The following is a 16,571-nucleotide window of genomic DNA, read 5'->3' on the forward strand; positions in this document are numbered from 1 at the left end:
GGATGGAAAATAAATACTGTGTCCTTTTTTGGGGTAATTTATTGAGAAATTATTTTGTGCAGGTCTACAAAAGTCTGCTCAGCCGTACTGATTGTTTTCATTAAAGTAAACAGTCTATCTTTGGGGATGCAAGTAACAAAATTTTTGATTCATTAAACAAAAGTTGCATAACACGTACTTATTCACTGCATATGTAATTGGGGGTTTCCACTTGGGAAGAATTCTCTCAAAATAGTAATAAATACGAAGGGCCAAAGATACTAAGATAAACAATCAGACTTAAGATGAGCGGAGCAGGAAGCTCAGAGACCACGTGTGTGTGTGTGTGTGTGTGTGTGTGTGTGTGTGTGTGTACATGCAGTGCTGTAAGAGACAGGCATCTAAACAGTGCATACGATACGGCTGGATATAATATTACCAGGTCAGGATCAGTATTACATAATCACATAGCTAAAAGATAGCCCGAAACCACCGCCTTCTTTTTCCGTGTTGAGACAGGGGCTCACGGAGGGTAGGTCAGCCTTTAACTCCTGATCCTCCTATTTTCTATAGTTTGAGTACAGGGATTACAGGCATGTGCCACCACATCCAGCTTTTAAGTATTCTAACATAATGCATCATGTAAAATGTTATTCTTCAAAAAGAAAGTAGTTGCAAATCTATTTGTCCTTGAAAGTGAAATGAACACAATCTAAGACATGCTCAGATGAGCATGGTAAACTTTCAGGTCACTTCTGGGACCTCGGACAGGATGAGGACTCTGGGATCAGCCTGAGTAGCTGCCTGGGCCACACCTATCTCCCTGTATCCCTCACACTGATGGACCAGGTACTCTGTTCGCACTTCTGAGGATCGAGACAGTACAAGGGCTCTACATTAGCCCCTGAATCAGACTGCTGGCTAGGAAGGTGACCCCAGGGTTTGCCCCTTCGTGAGATAAGCTAAGCTCACTGCTTCCCCACCAGGAGAGGCACATCTCCCTTGTCCTGATCGCTGCTGAGTATAAGTCTTGAGTTTTTCCTTACTTTGTGTCACTGTAGACTCGGGAAATGCAAACCACTCACTACTCGTAGCTGACTGACAACATCACTGGATGAGACAGAGGATGAGCTGTTCCAGCCTGTGACTCTGCTAGCACTTGAGATCTTGAAGAGGCATCCAGCACAGACGACGGCCAGAGAAGACAATCAAACATTTATGGAATTTTCCCATCCAAATGGAATGTCTATCTCACCCAGTAATTGCCTCTCCTCTCCTGGAAACTGAGAGATTATTTGTTTCACTTACACATGGTCCCTAAGAACAGGAAAGATGCTGCATCCGAAAAGCGAACCTGAATCTAGAGGGCGAGCTCAAACAGCCGCTCTGTTGACTTCCTGCACCACAAAAAAAACACCACAGAGCAGGCCAGCCTCCCCCGGAAGTCACAAGCATCCACATCCCTTTCATAGAGGCTCTGAGGAAGGTCCCCCCAAAAGAAGTCTCAAAGTTGAGTGCCTAGCGCAGCATTAAGTAACCTCCTGGGTTTTATGAGCCCTAAGTTAAATACTAAAGACAAAATCAGTATTTGTAAACCGCTCCTTTGCCGCTAATCTGCAGATGGAAAATGGAGAGAGATGAAGCCAGACCTCTGGTGTGTCTAACTGTTGGTCTTGCGGGGTATCATCTGAAACCTACACCCTGTAATAGCTTCTACCGATTGGAACATACGTCACAATCCTATATTTTCTAGATCTATACACAGGATATTTTTCTATGTTCCTAAACAACAGTTGACTTAAAAACAAAACAAAGCAGGCTGGATGTTCTAGGTGAGTATCTGAGGCTTATTACTATCGTTTTTGCTTTTCTTTACAGTTCACTTCCTGGGGCCAAGTAATTCTTTTCTTAAAGTATTCAGACACACGAGTTGCATGCTGGAATACCAATTCTGAGATGGTCCTCTCTATATGCTCAGTCTCAAAGGCCTGGAGTATGCAAACAAAGATGCTGTGGGCAGAAGGCCAGCTAATAAATCTCATTTCCGACCGGCATCTGCGTAGAACAGAGCTGTAGGGAGTAGCCTCTCCAGGGAGGTCCAGGCCACGACTCATTCGCTCTTTGAATTAAAGATTGTCACCTTGGATGGCCCTCACCACATTTATTTTTTAAGCAGCTCTTAAAATATCTGGATTCCTAACTGCGGTGGGGAGGCGGGGGCTGGAGGCGCTCTGTCGTGCAGTGGGTGTAGAAATGGGTGCGCATGGCTTTACTGGGTCATTTTGATACCTGACTGCTTCTAGTGCAACTTCTAACACAGACGTGATTTTAAAAAGGGGATCCTGCTTTCTAATTAAAGTGCACAGGGCTTTCGATCATGATTTGTTGTTACCTATTGAACTTCAGGCTGTAAAAAATGGACCCTGTTTACATGCATTGATATCTGCCTTATGATATCTAGACCAGGATCACATCATATTCTTTTTGTGAACAATTTGGTATTTGGCCCAGGGAACACCTCAGCAGGTAAAGGCGCTAGCTAGCCTCCAAGCCCAGTGGCCTCAGTTTGATCTCCAGAAGTCACAAGGTGAAGAAAAGAACACACTCAAGCAAATCTCATCTGTGGTATGTGCACCCAGCCACCCTAAATAAATAACAGCAAAAGAAATGAAAAGAAACCAGAGTGACCGCTTGCACATTAGCGGTCCTTGAGGAATGCCATTGTCCTTTCTAGGGGTCCCTGCCTTCTCTTGCCTGCAATGCTGGCAAGGTGACGTACTCCAGTCTACTCTCCCCAAAGTGTTCCTCTTTGGAAACAGAGCACATTCCCTGTGTACAGACCTGAATGCATGCCCTTAGGCCTTCCATCTCTCTAAGAGTAGAATTAAAGGGACTAAAGAGATTGCTCAGAAGTTAAGAGCACTGGCTGCTCTTAGAGAGGACCTGGATTCATTTCCCTGAGCCAACATGGTGGCTCATAACTGTCTCTCTCTACCACCAGTTCCAGGAAATACGACACCCTCCTCTGGCCTTGGAGGGCACTATATGAATGTGGTCCATAGATATACAGGCAAAACAGACATAAAGTGAAAAAGCAAAAAGACTAGGACTACATAATCTTCATGGTAAGAAGCCCTGTCAGGAAATAAAGCCTGAGAGAGAGGGGCTGCTGGAGTGGACCTGGGAATCAGTGACAGCCAGGATCAGAACTGCTTCTAGTGTTGCCAGGGCCCGCAGTACACTCAGGCTCTCTCGGGCACCTCACTGAAAACTTCCAGGCACATCTCACTGTTGAAAGCTACCTCGCCTACAGCCAAGGTCAAACTTCTACTTGCTTAAATCTCTGTTGTGGCTTTCAAATCGCCTTCCAAGTTTCCTCAGCAACCAGATAGCTACATTATTCCGGTCTTAGGATGCCAAAGTAAGGACGGAATGCTTCCTGGATAGAAAAATGTGTCACATTTTTTCCCTTCTCTTAGGTCTCTCCAAAAACTATGCAGTAGTTAATATTGTATTGCTCATTCACTTTGAAAGAAAGCAGGCCAAGGGAGACACCCAGTGTGTCTGTTTCCAAGGGAGTCCTGCACATCATATAGCACAATGGAGGTGTGCCGGCAGCTTTCTTCACTGAGCCAACGCGTCTCTCACTACATCGCCCAGCAATCCTAGTCTATAAAATAGGAACACAGGGCTTCCAGAGAAGTTACCAGTGTAGTCAGATCTTTACCAAAAATTTAGGGTTTTCTTTGTTTTAATTGTATATAATTTAAGACCATAAAACATCAAAAAGCAAAGCAGAAATCATTTAATAAGTAGAAGGAATAACTTGGATTAAAAACACAAACGCAATTTCATCATAAAGCGCTATCTATTTTCCCCCCACAAGAAGGGCCCATTTGACCTTTTTGGCAAACAGTTTTTCATTACCACTTTGAGTTGGTTCACATGAGTAATAAAACCCAATTAGGCAACTTCCTCTGGCCCACGTGGTAAAATGTGTACTCCATCCTAGGAGCAGCAGCTACTGACATAGCAGGGATTAAGATGCTCAGGAAATAAGGGCTTCAAATGTATCGCCTACAAGAACAGTTCAAATAAGTGAGCTTTCAAAGCAACTTGATTTTGTTTATTTTTAAATTCTCTTTTTAGGTTCACCCAGTGGAGAAAGGTGAAAAAGAGAGGGACCTTCCAACAGCGGGATTCCCAAAAGGCAAGTTCCAGAAGTTGAGCACCAACTGTGGCTTACATTACGAGAGTAACAATCACTTGAAATCTGTGAGGAGGCCCTGCCAATTCTAGTCATTGGAACCATAAGATGTGAGACTGGGTGATCTCAGGGGGGCAGCCAAAATTAACTTCAAGTATTTATGTAACTGCCAGAGATGGAATAGGGCAGAGGGTGGCTTTTACCTCCCTCCTTTTGAGACAACAAATGGTATCTCTGCTCAATAAGGAAGGAAGTGGGGAGTTTGGGAGTCTCCTTTATGATGTGCATGTAGAATCTGAACACAGAATATTCTGCCCATAATATTATTTGAGAATTCAGATGGCAGGCTTACTTTAAAATGTAGTTATTTCCTGTTGCTCACTGGCTCAGAGGCTGCATCCTGCAGGTATGTGAGCTCCACTTTAAAGCAAAAGCATCGCTGGTGGTTATGAAGGTTACATTTAAAAATAACCACCTCAGTACAAAAGAACTTCAGAGGAAATATAATCTGAGCTATCTGTCTCCCTGTACGTCTGGCCTTGAGCTGCCTAAGATCAAGCTACATTCTGCATCACATTGTTATCCTTATTAAACAATGCAAACAGTTTTAATGAGCTTATCTATGGGAACATATTGCCAGATATGTTAATGCAAAAATGATGCCAACGACACAGGCAACTCATTAATCAAAAGGCTTACAATACAATGACCGATAGCATTCCCATCCTCAAATCAGACCTCAGCAAAAATATAAGGAATCACCTTTCTGGTATAAATAAGAAGGAAGGACTCCTCCACCCATGCAGAGGCCATAAAACTCTTCAGAAAATGCATAGCGGCGCTGGGTTTTGGTAGGTTTCCTTTTTGTCGTTGTGGGTTTTTTTTTGTTTTTGTTTTTGGTTTTTCCTTTTTTTTTTTTTTTTTAAACCCCTAGGTCTGAAACAGTCTAGGCTCTTTCTAATCAGCCTCGGCTTCCACGGAGAGATTTTGGTGAATGTCTGACACTGTGACCTCTGCTGTCAATCCTTGCACCAATCAGCGTGCAGAATTCTTACAAAGCTCCATCAATCTGGCGGTTTAACATCACACACTGCAGCTTCATCTAGAGGATTCCATCTTTTCCTGCATGCTCCCCAGGTTAAGCGCAAGCGCGCTCCTCACCATCCTCCCTTTCGCCATTCTCCCGTTTGTTTGCTCCTTTAGTGCCCGCCACCTAATGGTTCCTTTAAATGCTAAAAGGGAAGGAGGAGAGGAAGTGCTGAGCCTGTGTCCCTTCGGGGATGCGGGAAGATGGCATGCAGGGAAGAGATGGAGGGCGACCTCTTGCAGGCAACAAACCTATTCGCCCGCGGAAGCCTCCATGCTCACCCCACCGACACAGGACCCTGCAACCAAGCAATCCCGGCCTCCGCGTTACGTAACGGGACGGTCCGTCCGCAGCCACCCGTGCCAGTACCTGTAGGACCGCTCCCCGCGCACTGTATGCTTCCGGAAAGGAATGATGGTCCCGTTATCCTGGATGATGTCGTTGTTGTTCTCGCCATTTGGGGACAAGGTTTGGGTCGGCCCAGGCATTGGCGCTCTCCCGACAGAGGGAACACACGCGGAGGCTGGCTGGGGCGAAGGGCTGTGTCTCCCCGCTGCTTGCTGCTCACTCTGCAGCCGCGCTCTGCTCCTGCTCCGCGCCCGGCCCCGCCCTCCCAAGGCCACGCCCTCGAAGGCCACGCCCTCTCACGTCAGGGCGCCTGCAGCAGCGGCAGCGACTGGTCACGTGCCCAGTGTCGCCATAGCAACCCGCTAACTCGTAGACTTGCCGAGGTTCACGCAGAGCGGCTCAGCGTGAGCGCCCGGGGCTGCAGGCTACAGAGCAAGGGGCTGGCCGGCATCTGGCGTGGACCCGCCCTGAGCCCGAGTGAGAACCGGCTCTTCCTTTAGCTGCTTCCTCTCAGACCAAGCTGCCCCTGCAGCTGTACACACAAAAGGATTCATGCCCAGGCCTGGGGTAGCTCCAAGGCCCAGGACAGGAAACGTGGTCAGGTTGCAGGACAATCCCACAAAGACCTGGAGGCTAGCTTCTAGGGAAGGTGGGGGACTAAAAGGGTTAAGCTTTCCCTCGTCCTCTGTTCTCCAAAGCAGCCACCTCCTGCTTAAAAGAAGCAGAAAAATAAAACCTGTATGGAAACTACATCTTCTGAGACCATACCGTGAGGACGACCGTTACAAATTAAATGATTCTGTACAAAATAATTTCCCAATTGTGATTTTTTTTAAAAAAGTTATTTATGTAATTACCAGTTTATAATATCACCGTTAGAGAAACCTTTTTTTTTTCCTTTATAAAAGCAGGCTCGTGTTAGGACTAGGCTAATCTTGAACTTATGATCACCTTGTTCAAATTACCAAATTCTAGGATTATCTATGCCCCAAGGCTCAGCTGTCCTCTATTTCTTTTCCCTGCCCTTTGATTCCTATCATCAATTCTCTGTCCTTTATTGATATGTGGATTAGACAAGTGACCACCTCATTTAACATTTGGAAGCTCAACGCTCAGGCTGTTTCAGCAGTGCAAATGGTATTTGCAAATAATTTGCTGTAAGTCAGGAACCATTATCCCCAATTTAAAAACAAGCATGCTAGAAAAAGACCACACGGGAAGTGATGAAGCAGACTAGCAAATGACACATTTTTTTTTAACAGTGTGACCACCCACTAGTGACCTGTGATGTAATAAACCTAGGTATGAAGTATTTCAGTACGTGTCCAAAATATTATGAAAAGATGAATGCGTACAGAATTGCAAGTACCAGACAAAGCCTGGGGTTTCGATAATAAACAGCCCCCACCGAGGACCAGCGCTGTCACTTCCTGAGTGAAGAGGGTCTGGATTCTCTACTCATTAGAAGCTCTCTCTGGATATCCATAAAGTGGATAAAGAAGAAAATTTGGGGGTGTAAAAGGCCCCGCCTGAGTGAGGATAAAGGGCAAAGTTCCCAGTTATGGCTTCCTCCACCATTGGCCACTATGTGGCCTATCATGGTCCCCATAGTGTGATACAGATATTAATAACAAAAATTCTGTCATTCCTGAAAATTCAACAGCATGTGTCCCCAGTTATAAGTTATTTCTGTGTCAACCTTCTGGGATTGGAATCAAATGTTCCACAGCACAGATGGTAATGATAATCTCGAGCAAGCCCCTCCCCATTTCCTTTCTATTTTATACTCGACTTTTGGCCAGTGATTTTAATAATTTTATTTTTTCTGCTTATTCAGTGAGTTCCACAGGAGACAAAAACTGGTTCCTTCCTCTGAATCCATCTCATGATAGTTGTTTTTCCTCATCCAATCAGGATCCAGTTCTGACAGAAGACTTACTAAGGAGCACGGAGAGCTGTTTAAGTACAAGAGGCACACCGGGTCTCGTTCACATCCAACAGCCAGCTAAAAGGAGCTGGGACTGTGGCCGTTATGAGGCAACTCGATGCACACTTCCTCTTGCTCTTTCTGTTACTTGACCCGCTTGCTAATTTCTCCACTGACTTCTTTCCTCTCGCAGAAGCTTTCCCCTTCCCGTAGTCAGTCTGAACTTTAAAGATACCGCCCGCGGATCAAATGCACTGTTTTCCCACCGTGCCCTCTCCATGGGGGTTCTTTCATGGAGCTCATTTTGGCATGATGGCGAGGACTAATTTGGTCAACATTTGAATGTCCAGTCCATCGCTTTAAACTCATTTCTACCACAGTCTGCAGAGTAAACATCCCTGCCTATCCACCCTTGTCCGGTTGTTCAAGGAGGGAGCAATGGCCAAAAATGTACTCGGTAGGCTGAAAAGGGAGGGATAGTGGACTCTCAAGCTCTTGTAAATCTTCCTCTATGACCGCTCTGAGCCATGCTACTATAAAGGGACCCGGAGAGTTCCTGAGAGCGGCCATTACCCTCTAAGATGCGGGGGTAACAGGAGTAATAATTTGGAAACATTAAACAGATGCCTTTCGTTCCTCTCACATAAATCAGGTTACCTGGCAGCTAGTCTCCAATTTAGCCTTGGGGGAAAGAGGAAGGCAAATCCCACTTTGGGGAGAGGATGATTCAATATGGGAAAATACAGAAAAGATGGAATGAGGCAGAGAAAAACCCATCCTTTCAAAGCCCAACCAAATGAATGTAGGAATAAAGGTTAAAACAATCAATCAATCAATCAAAAGGCAACTAGTTTCCCAGTCTGTCTCCTAGAAGAGACAGGAAATAGGCTGAAGGTCCTGCCAAAATCTAGGGGACGTCCTTTGGTCTCATTTCACACTGAGAAGTCTAGGGAATGGCTATAGTTGAAGAAACGTCTCATTAATCCTATTCATTCCCAAGAGAGGTGCAGCCTGTCCCAGTGAAGACCTCCTTGCTTGACAAGGTCCAGCCCTGTTCCCCAGTGAAGAATGCTTACAAGCTATGGCTCCATCACAGTGAGGATCCCTTTCCTAACAAGGTGTGGCTTGTCACAGTGTCACCACACTTCAGGAAGCTCAGGTTATGATAGAGGTGATGGCAAGGGTGTTATCACAGCAGATGCCAGGGACACTAAAAGTTCACAGGAACTCAAATAGGAGAGATAGCTAGCTGTGAGAAAAGGGGACACAGTGTCAGAGCCAAGAGTGTAGGTGCTGCTAAAGAGTTCACCATAGGGACCGGAGAGACGGCTCAGCAGTCAAGAGCACTGACTGTTCTTCCAGAGGACCCGAGTTCAATTCCCAGCAGCCACGAGGCAACTGTCTCTAACTCCAGTTCCAGGGAATCTGACACCTTTACACCAATGTAAATAAAGTTAAAAGAGAGAGAGAGTTCAGCATAAAACACCAACAGAATGCCTGTGGATGGCACCGGACCAGAACACCTCAGCAGGACTAGACATTTTGCAAATTCAAGGAGTAGCATGGGACCAGCGGTCCCACCCCACCCACCTTCTGGCTTTCTATAAGACCTTCACATCCATTCAGTCCCCAGACCTCAGGGAAAGGGGGTAGGCACTTAGAAATTGGCTATTTACCTAAGAGATGGAGCTCAAAGGTCCCTAATCTGAAAGATGCTGTAATACAGGGAGCTGGCAAGCTTCAAACTTTCTGGTTCCCTAGTCCCCAATAGGCTAAGGGAGATCACAAGGATGAAAGGAAGTGTCTATGTATACCTAACTGTGGATTACAGTTTTGTTGTATACCCAGAGGGTTACCAAAAACTGTGTGCAGACTACAGTCCTATGGCTCCAGGTACCCAGGGAGGGGGGGCACTCCTCTCACCAAGCAGCTATTAAAGTTGGGGCTCTGGCTCAGGCAGCTGTGGGGGCTGGGCTTGGTTTACATACATACACTGCTATGTAATTTTGACAACTTGTTTCATATCTTTACGATCTTGTTCCCTGATCTATGAAGTAGTGTAATGATACTGGCTTCACTGTGTCGCTGTGGGGTTAGATTACAGACTGCACTGAAAGCCCCTGACCTTGAAACTGGCAAAATACTCAGGCTCTGACCTCAAGACACTTCCAGGGCTGAGGGTGATGAGCAAGTACAACAAGGGCTAAGATCAACACCAAACTCACAGTGGGAGTAGGAAGGAGGGTCTGTGTTCTCTGGGCGGCTGTCCATCGCGGTAACAACAGAAACCTTTTCTGATCACTTCCCAGGCAACACCTCCACTGCTGCGGTCGCCGAGCAGAGCCTGGCAGGCAGGAGGCACTAAACGAAAGCAATCATTCATTTGTTCAGTGAGTGTTTCAGGGGAAGAACAGGTTGTTAGCTATTGGATGGATACCAGACTTCTTGCCCATCAGCCTAGGTGCTTATCCTGGAGGCAGGGTTGTCTTTAGAATGAGGAATGGAGTGGGGAGGAAGGATGGAGGCGAAAGGCTTTGGATAGAGGCAGGAAAGGGTGTGCTCCCTGCAGGACACCGCAGGCTGCTCTGTGCGAAGGGAAAGCAGAGTGCACAGTGGCAGAGGCCAGCAGGAAGAGGCTCTAAAGGCTGGCGGTGCTGAAGAGCTTGGCTGAAATCTGAAGTGATCTGCAAGCAGGAAGTACAGAGAGGGCAAACTGAATCTGCATACCGAATGACCATGATGGTTTGGAAGAAGAGTAAACCCAGATCCCAAACCTATAACAAACAAAACCAAAACAGTGAAGATTTAAACCGACAGATCAAAGGACTTTAGAAGCAAGCACACATTTGAAAATTCAAATACATGTTAGGGTTTGGTAAACAGGCCAGGTGATGGGAATGGATTGAGGGTAGGTAGGAGGTAGTGCAGGAAACAGAAACATCTCACAGAGGTCCCAAGCATCGATGAGCAAGCTTAGGAATACAGATTAAATTGTTGCTTTGGAAGAAAGTTTCTCAAAGTGCGTTTCAGTCACAGAGAAAAACCTCGCAGGATGTGCTATTAGCTGTCGGTCCGTGGGTGAGTCCTTCAGCATTTGTTGGCTGCGCGTGTGTGTCTCAGTCTTATCTGTGTTTGGTGTGGACACGCACTAATTTGCAGATAATTGTCTCCAAAGTGCAGCTGCAGCCGCTCTCACTCACGCGGCAAGATAACGCCCTTTGGAATTTTTTAGAAGCTGAGCGATAAGGAGAGAAAAGTAGGAAAAGAGGGAGTCTGCCTATGGCTACACATCCTCGGAAAGGAGAGGTCTCTAGGGCCAGGTGGCACAGAAAGTTTGCATAAGATAAGAACCATGAGAGAAGCATTTACTCCATTTGGGGAGTTGTTCTCAAGATATTTTTAAAGGGTAGATTTCAGACCAGGCCCATCAATGTTGGCTGAAGAAAAGAAAGGCGTCTTTCAAGGAGGAGGGAAAGCTGAAATTCTTCCTGAAGACATGAGCTTGGCAATGAACCCGATATCAAAGGGAAGAGAAAGGTGTTATGGACATAGACTCAGGAGCTAATGGGGCTTGGTAAGCATTTGCCTTAAAATGCTCCTCCTTGCAGTCTTGGAAGGGACTGATGCACACACAGCTTATATCCGCACACAGCTGGATGGCTACCCTTCCCAAACTCTAGAGGAGTCAGTGTCTGTTTGGGTGGAAGCTTCACCTCTGCCCCTGGCATCCATATATCCAAAGGGCCTGGAATGTTTGGGTGGAAGTTCCATCCCAAGCCCCCTCCCCTGGGAGTTGCCTCAATCCAGACTCCACCTCCGAGAAAGCCCGCCAAAAGATGACTGCTCCCCAGCGGCGAGGCTCAAGACCACTCCCACAGAGTATTTAAATTGCCCTGAGAACAAACACGAGGTTTTCTGGTCTTCCCTCCCATCTTCTCTCTGGGGGCCTGGAAGCATTAGTATCCATTAAACCTGGGCTTTTTCTAATTTGGTTTGATTTGGTCTGATTTGGATTCTTGTGTTGACCGAGAGGTTTATCAGGGCACAAAAACTTTTCAGTGACCACTCCCCCCAAAGCTAAAACAAGCAAATAAAAATTCGAGGTATTTGAAATGTATGTTGGGCACGTAGGGTTTCTCAGGCAGACCCAGAGGCCAGAGAGTCAGAGGCAGGATAATAGCCAAAGGCTTCATCCACCAGACCCACACAAAGATGACTGGATAGGACACCAAGCTAGGAGTTCTCTCAGGACAGGATCATCAACAATGGCATATTGGCAGAAGCTATTCTCTCCTCTTCTCTCTCTGCATTGCCTTGGATTTGAGAACCAGCAAAAATACATACATACATACATACATACATACATACATAAAAATAAAAAAAATCCAAAATTTAACATAACCCACTGGATGGACCAGTTCTGGCTAGGAACCCGATTCCATCCTAGAAGCGCCTTCTCAACATCAAGCCTTTTCCATGCTTCCTGTGTTTGTGGATGCTGATCTTCATCACCATCAGAGGCGTTCACAGGTGTGGCACCACCTCTGAGGGAGGCTTCTCCAAAAACAGACAGGAGATTCCACTTGGCAGTCGCCTCTGCTACCCTAGGACAGGCCATTTCTCACATGTACGTGCTCTATTATATTTTCAAATGGGAAATGGGAGGTTTTCTTTACCAGTGACTTACAATACGTTACACACCCCACATTACATCAGTGAGTAAGTTCATGGTCTGAGGGCTAGTGGCGCTGTCCCTGAAATCACATTAGTGATATAGAAGAGAATTTGGATTTGATTGGTGTTTCCTACGGGCTTGGTAAAAATTTCGTGATACAAGCATGCTTCCTGGCTTTAGACAATACAATTTACTTAATCAAAGTTGATAAATGTTCTTTCCCAGATTCGGAAAGACCTCTTCAGAACTAACCTACATGAGTTTGTTCCTCCAGAACTGGCATTTTGTTTTGTTTGGCTTGAGGTAAATTCTCACTATGTAGCTCTGACTATCCTGGAATTCACTATATAGTTCAGACTGGCCTCGAACTTACAGAGATCTGCCTACCTCTGTCTCACAAGTGCTGGAGTACTGGCCTTTTTGAAAGACCCAAACAAATGACTAACCTCTTTCTCAGACCAAACTCAAGTCCTCTGGAAGAACAGCAGGCTCTCCTAACTGCAGAGTAATCTCTCCAGCCCCTAGTACCGACTTTTGAGATCATTGGTCTTTGCATGTAGGTTATGAGCCATGCCAATAGCTTAGTGGATTTATCCAGAAGGCAGGGTTTTGCAGGTCTCCAGTGTGCCAGCAAAATAGCAAGATTTGCATGATGTTAAAATATAGATTATTCATTCCATTATATAAGATGGTAAGAGTTCTGTGTTGAGTTTTCTCTAATTTACTTTTTCTTAAATTTTCAAAAGGTTTAGTTTTTTTGTTTTTTGGGGTTTTTTTTGGAGTAACTTAACACGATGGGATGCAGTTTTCAAACATTTGCAGAACATTACAATTTTTGCAGTCATTCAATCAAATCTACAATGTCAAGTTCCAGTCCATTAAATAAAATGTGTTTTTGAACTATAGCATCTGGTTAAATCTCAGAGCATTAAACACATTCTCTAGAGAAATACAGAGTAATAAACATAGTGAAACATTTATTATCACATGAGTACAGAAACCAAGCAACCATGCTTGCAGAAACCAAGGGAAGCCCACTGTGATTCCAGTGTTTGTCTGAGGGCTTAACCTCTCTTTGGCGAGTACTTACTGAGGCCTTACTATGTGCCAGGCTAACTTAGGCACTGGAGAAACAAATACACAGACAAAATCCCTCACCTTCATGAACTTGCACCGACGTGTAAGGATGCGCACTGGGTGGGGTGAACAGAGATTGGAAGCACTGTGTCAGACGGTGGTAAACGCGGCAGGAAAATATAACGCTGGGAGAAAGGATGGGGCGGTTTTAAATGGGCTGCTCGGGGCCGGCATTGCCACAGTGATGATACTGATCCTGTGACTTGGAAATGAAGGAGAGCGGTGTGGACCACAGCAAGTGCAAAGGCGCTGAGGTGGGAGAGGGCCGTAAGGTGCCTTTATGGCAGAGGAGTGTGTGCGCATGTGTGGTGCAGAGAGCAGGGAGACAGCTGTTGGCAACGAGGTCAGAAAAATCACAGAGAGGCCACAATGTGCAGGGCTTTGAAAAGTCATTGTAAAAGTCTTTGGCTTAAAGCCAACGTTGGAGACTGTTCATATGTAGTAGTGTTAGCAGTGTGGGCACACATGTGGAAGGCTCCCTAATTATAGCAAGAACAGCACCTAATATTTCATTGCTTTTAATGGGCCAAATGCTATGCTTTACAGTGTGTCGGTATTTTCATCCACAAAGAAACGTCAAAGAAACGGGCTATTTGAAGTCCCATTTGTCAAGGAGGTAACTAGCTAGATGACTTCACAAGATCAGCAGCCGGGATGTGGCAGAGCTGGGCATGAGCAAGCCTGTCATGCGTCAGAGAGTCAGAGTCTGCCTTGGCTTGCTGGGCTCACCTTTCAAGCTGGGGTCTGGTTAACCCGAGAGGAGGAATGCGGAATCCAGGTCAGTGAGGGGGAGCGAGCTGCAGAAGGTCCGAGGAATGTAGGAAGCAAGGAATGTCAAGTGAGGTCCAGCTGAGAGGCAGAGAGCCCTGAAGTCAGAGGCTAAGCAGGAGACCAATGTTCCAGGGGATGAGGGATTGGAAGAAATGAGGAAAGAAACAAGCCATGGCTGAGAGAAAAAAGCTAGAGGGTAGGGGAAGAAACACTAGGATTTTGGGTTGCCAGTGTCTATGATTGAGAGAGAAAGAACGATTTTTCTACCCTGATTTATTGTGATTAATGATTTTATTTCCGTGTGAGCCTCAGCTAGCAGTGCCCATCTCTTGGATGCCTTCTGAAAGCAGAGGAGACCACAGGCATTTTTTGGTATTTGTATTCAAAGTTTAAATCTGTTTTCGTTTTTACTACGCCAAGATGTTGTAATTCACCCATCCAGCTCTAGACATGGCTATTTGGATGTGTTCACTAAAATGTGCCTGCGTCTGAATTTATGAAATTCCTTTATTTCCGTGCTAAAATAGGAACATATCTTCATGGAGTTACTAGATAGGACATCTTAAAAGTGGTAGGAGCATGCAGGGCTCAGTCCAATAGGGAGAGAAATGAAGAGGTTCTAAGTATCACTAACAAATCAATAACCTTCCAGAAGCTTCCAAGGCTTTCAAGAGAAGATTTCCTCAGGGGTTCTCAAATGTCAGCCAACCTATTGAGCTTTATTTGTTAAATCTGATCCTGCAAAGTATCAGGAGTGGGGAAACTGCGGTATCAGGAGTGGGAAACTGCAGTATCGGGTACCAGTCCGTAGACTTTCAGAACCACTCAAAGCCCAGGGTAAGAGAGGTGGGATGCTAGGAGGGAAGGGCTTCGTGAGCCTGGGCCCCTCTGTCAAGCCTGGTGTGTAGCAGCAGAGTTGTGGCTCTGGGACACCTCTTCTACAGTGTGTCAAGGCCACAAGAGGCAGGCTGCTAGAAGCACAAGTAATGGGAGAGGAATCCCCCAATTCCTGACCTCATCCAAATAAAATCCGTGAGAAGAAAATTAAAGCATCTTACTTCATTATGGAGAAAAAAAAGGAATGCAACTGGAAATTATGAAGTAAGACTAAATTTCTACCAGAAATGTTTTAATTAGTGTTCATAACTTGTTTCATCAGAAATGGCTTTAATTAGATCTTCGAGTACCCAGTGTCTTCATGTTTTCTGCTTTGTTTTTTTGTTTGTTTGGTTTGTTAGTTGGTTTCTTTCGAGACAGGGTTTCTCTGTAGCCTTGGAGCTTAACCTGGAACTCGCTCTGTAGACCAGGCTGACCTCGAACTCAGAGATCCACTTGTCTCTGCCTCCTGAGGGCTGGGATTAAAGGCATGTGCCACCACCACCCAGCCTGTCTTCATGTTTTTAATCTGTATTGACCCAGCATCTACAGAACACACACATAAATTGTAAGCATTGACGCGAGGGTCTACTCATAGAGGGAAGCACACAAAAACAGTGGGCCACCTTCAAGAAGCTTCCATGTCACACTTTCATCTAAATAAATCAGACCAGGAAATCAGAAGGAATCTCAACCTTTTAATTAAAAAAGAATTGCTTTCTTTTACTCCATGTGTGCAAGTGTTTGGTCTGTATGTGTATCTGTGTCTGAGGAGGTCGAAGAGGGAGCCAGATTCCCTAGAGCTGGAGTTACAGATGGTTGTGAGCTGTCACATGGGTGCCAGGAACCGAGCCCAGGTCCTCTGGAAGAGCAGCCAGTGATCTTAACCCAGATCTTCTTCTCTCCAGCCCAGAATCCCACTCAGTCTTAATCACTTATAGGGAGACCCAATGAATCATCAGTCAGCTGACACACCTAGACTCAATTCTCAGGATTAACTGTAATTCAACCATCTTCTCAAAGCCCTCCAGGCGGCATTCCAGCCTGCTCTGAGCCCTCCTGTCAGCATTCAAGGAATCAGCCCCAATAAGAAATGGGCCTGTGTGCAGAGACTATTACTGTTCCACCCTTCTGTGGAATTAATTTGAACCTGAGTGGAGAGGCTTTCTCTTCGGGCTGTCAGCCCCCAAATCATGACACAGAGACTTATTAATAGTTATGAATACCCAGTCTTAGTTTAAGCTTGTTTGTGGCTAGTTTTTTTTTTAAACATAAATTAACCAGTTTCTTTTCATCTGTGTGTTGCCTCAGGGTTTTTTTTTCCCTTTCTTTCATTCTCAATATCCTACTTTCCTGCTTCTTCAGTGTCTGTCTGGTGTCTGTCTGTCTGTCTAGCCCCAGGTATATCTCCCTTTCTCCCTTCTCTTCTCTTCTCTTCTCTTCTCTTCTCTTCTCTTCTCTTCTCTTCTCTTCTCTTCTCTTCTCCTCTCCCCTCCCCTCCCCTCCCCCCCCCCCCCCCCCCCTCCCCCCCTCCCTCCCTCCCTCCCTCCCTCCCTCTCTCTCT

The 16,571-nt window shown here is 45.7% G+C and overlaps 1 protein-coding gene across 2 annotated transcripts in view; it reads right to left on the minus strand.

The window, feature by feature from the left end:
• Positions 1 to 16,571, minus strand: part of Mapre2 (microtubule associated protein RP/EB family member 2) — a 136,309-nt gene that overhangs the window by 78,414 nt on the left and 41,324 nt on the right. The window contains exon 1 of one of the 2 annotated variants that reach the window (XM_050135008.1): positions 5,643 to 5,886. The exons of the other annotated variant lie outside the window; for it this stretch is intronic. Coding sequence (XP_049990965.1) covers positions 5,643 to 5,761 — 119 coding nt within the window. The 5' untranslated portion in view covers positions 5,762 to 5,886. Of the gene's footprint in view, positions 1 to 5,642; positions 5,887 to 16,571 lie in introns of those variants that run through there. 2 annotated transcript variants of the gene reach the window in all.

The sequence above is a fragment of the Alexandromys fortis genome, unplaced genomic scaffold (assembly GCF_014885135.2).
Source record: "Alexandromys fortis isolate MF-2015 unplaced genomic scaffold, M_Fortis_MF-2015_v1.1 scaffold_25, whole genome shotgun sequence".
In the NCBI taxonomy this organism is placed as follows: domain Eukaryota; kingdom Metazoa; phylum Chordata; class Mammalia; order Rodentia; family Cricetidae; genus Alexandromys; species Alexandromys fortis.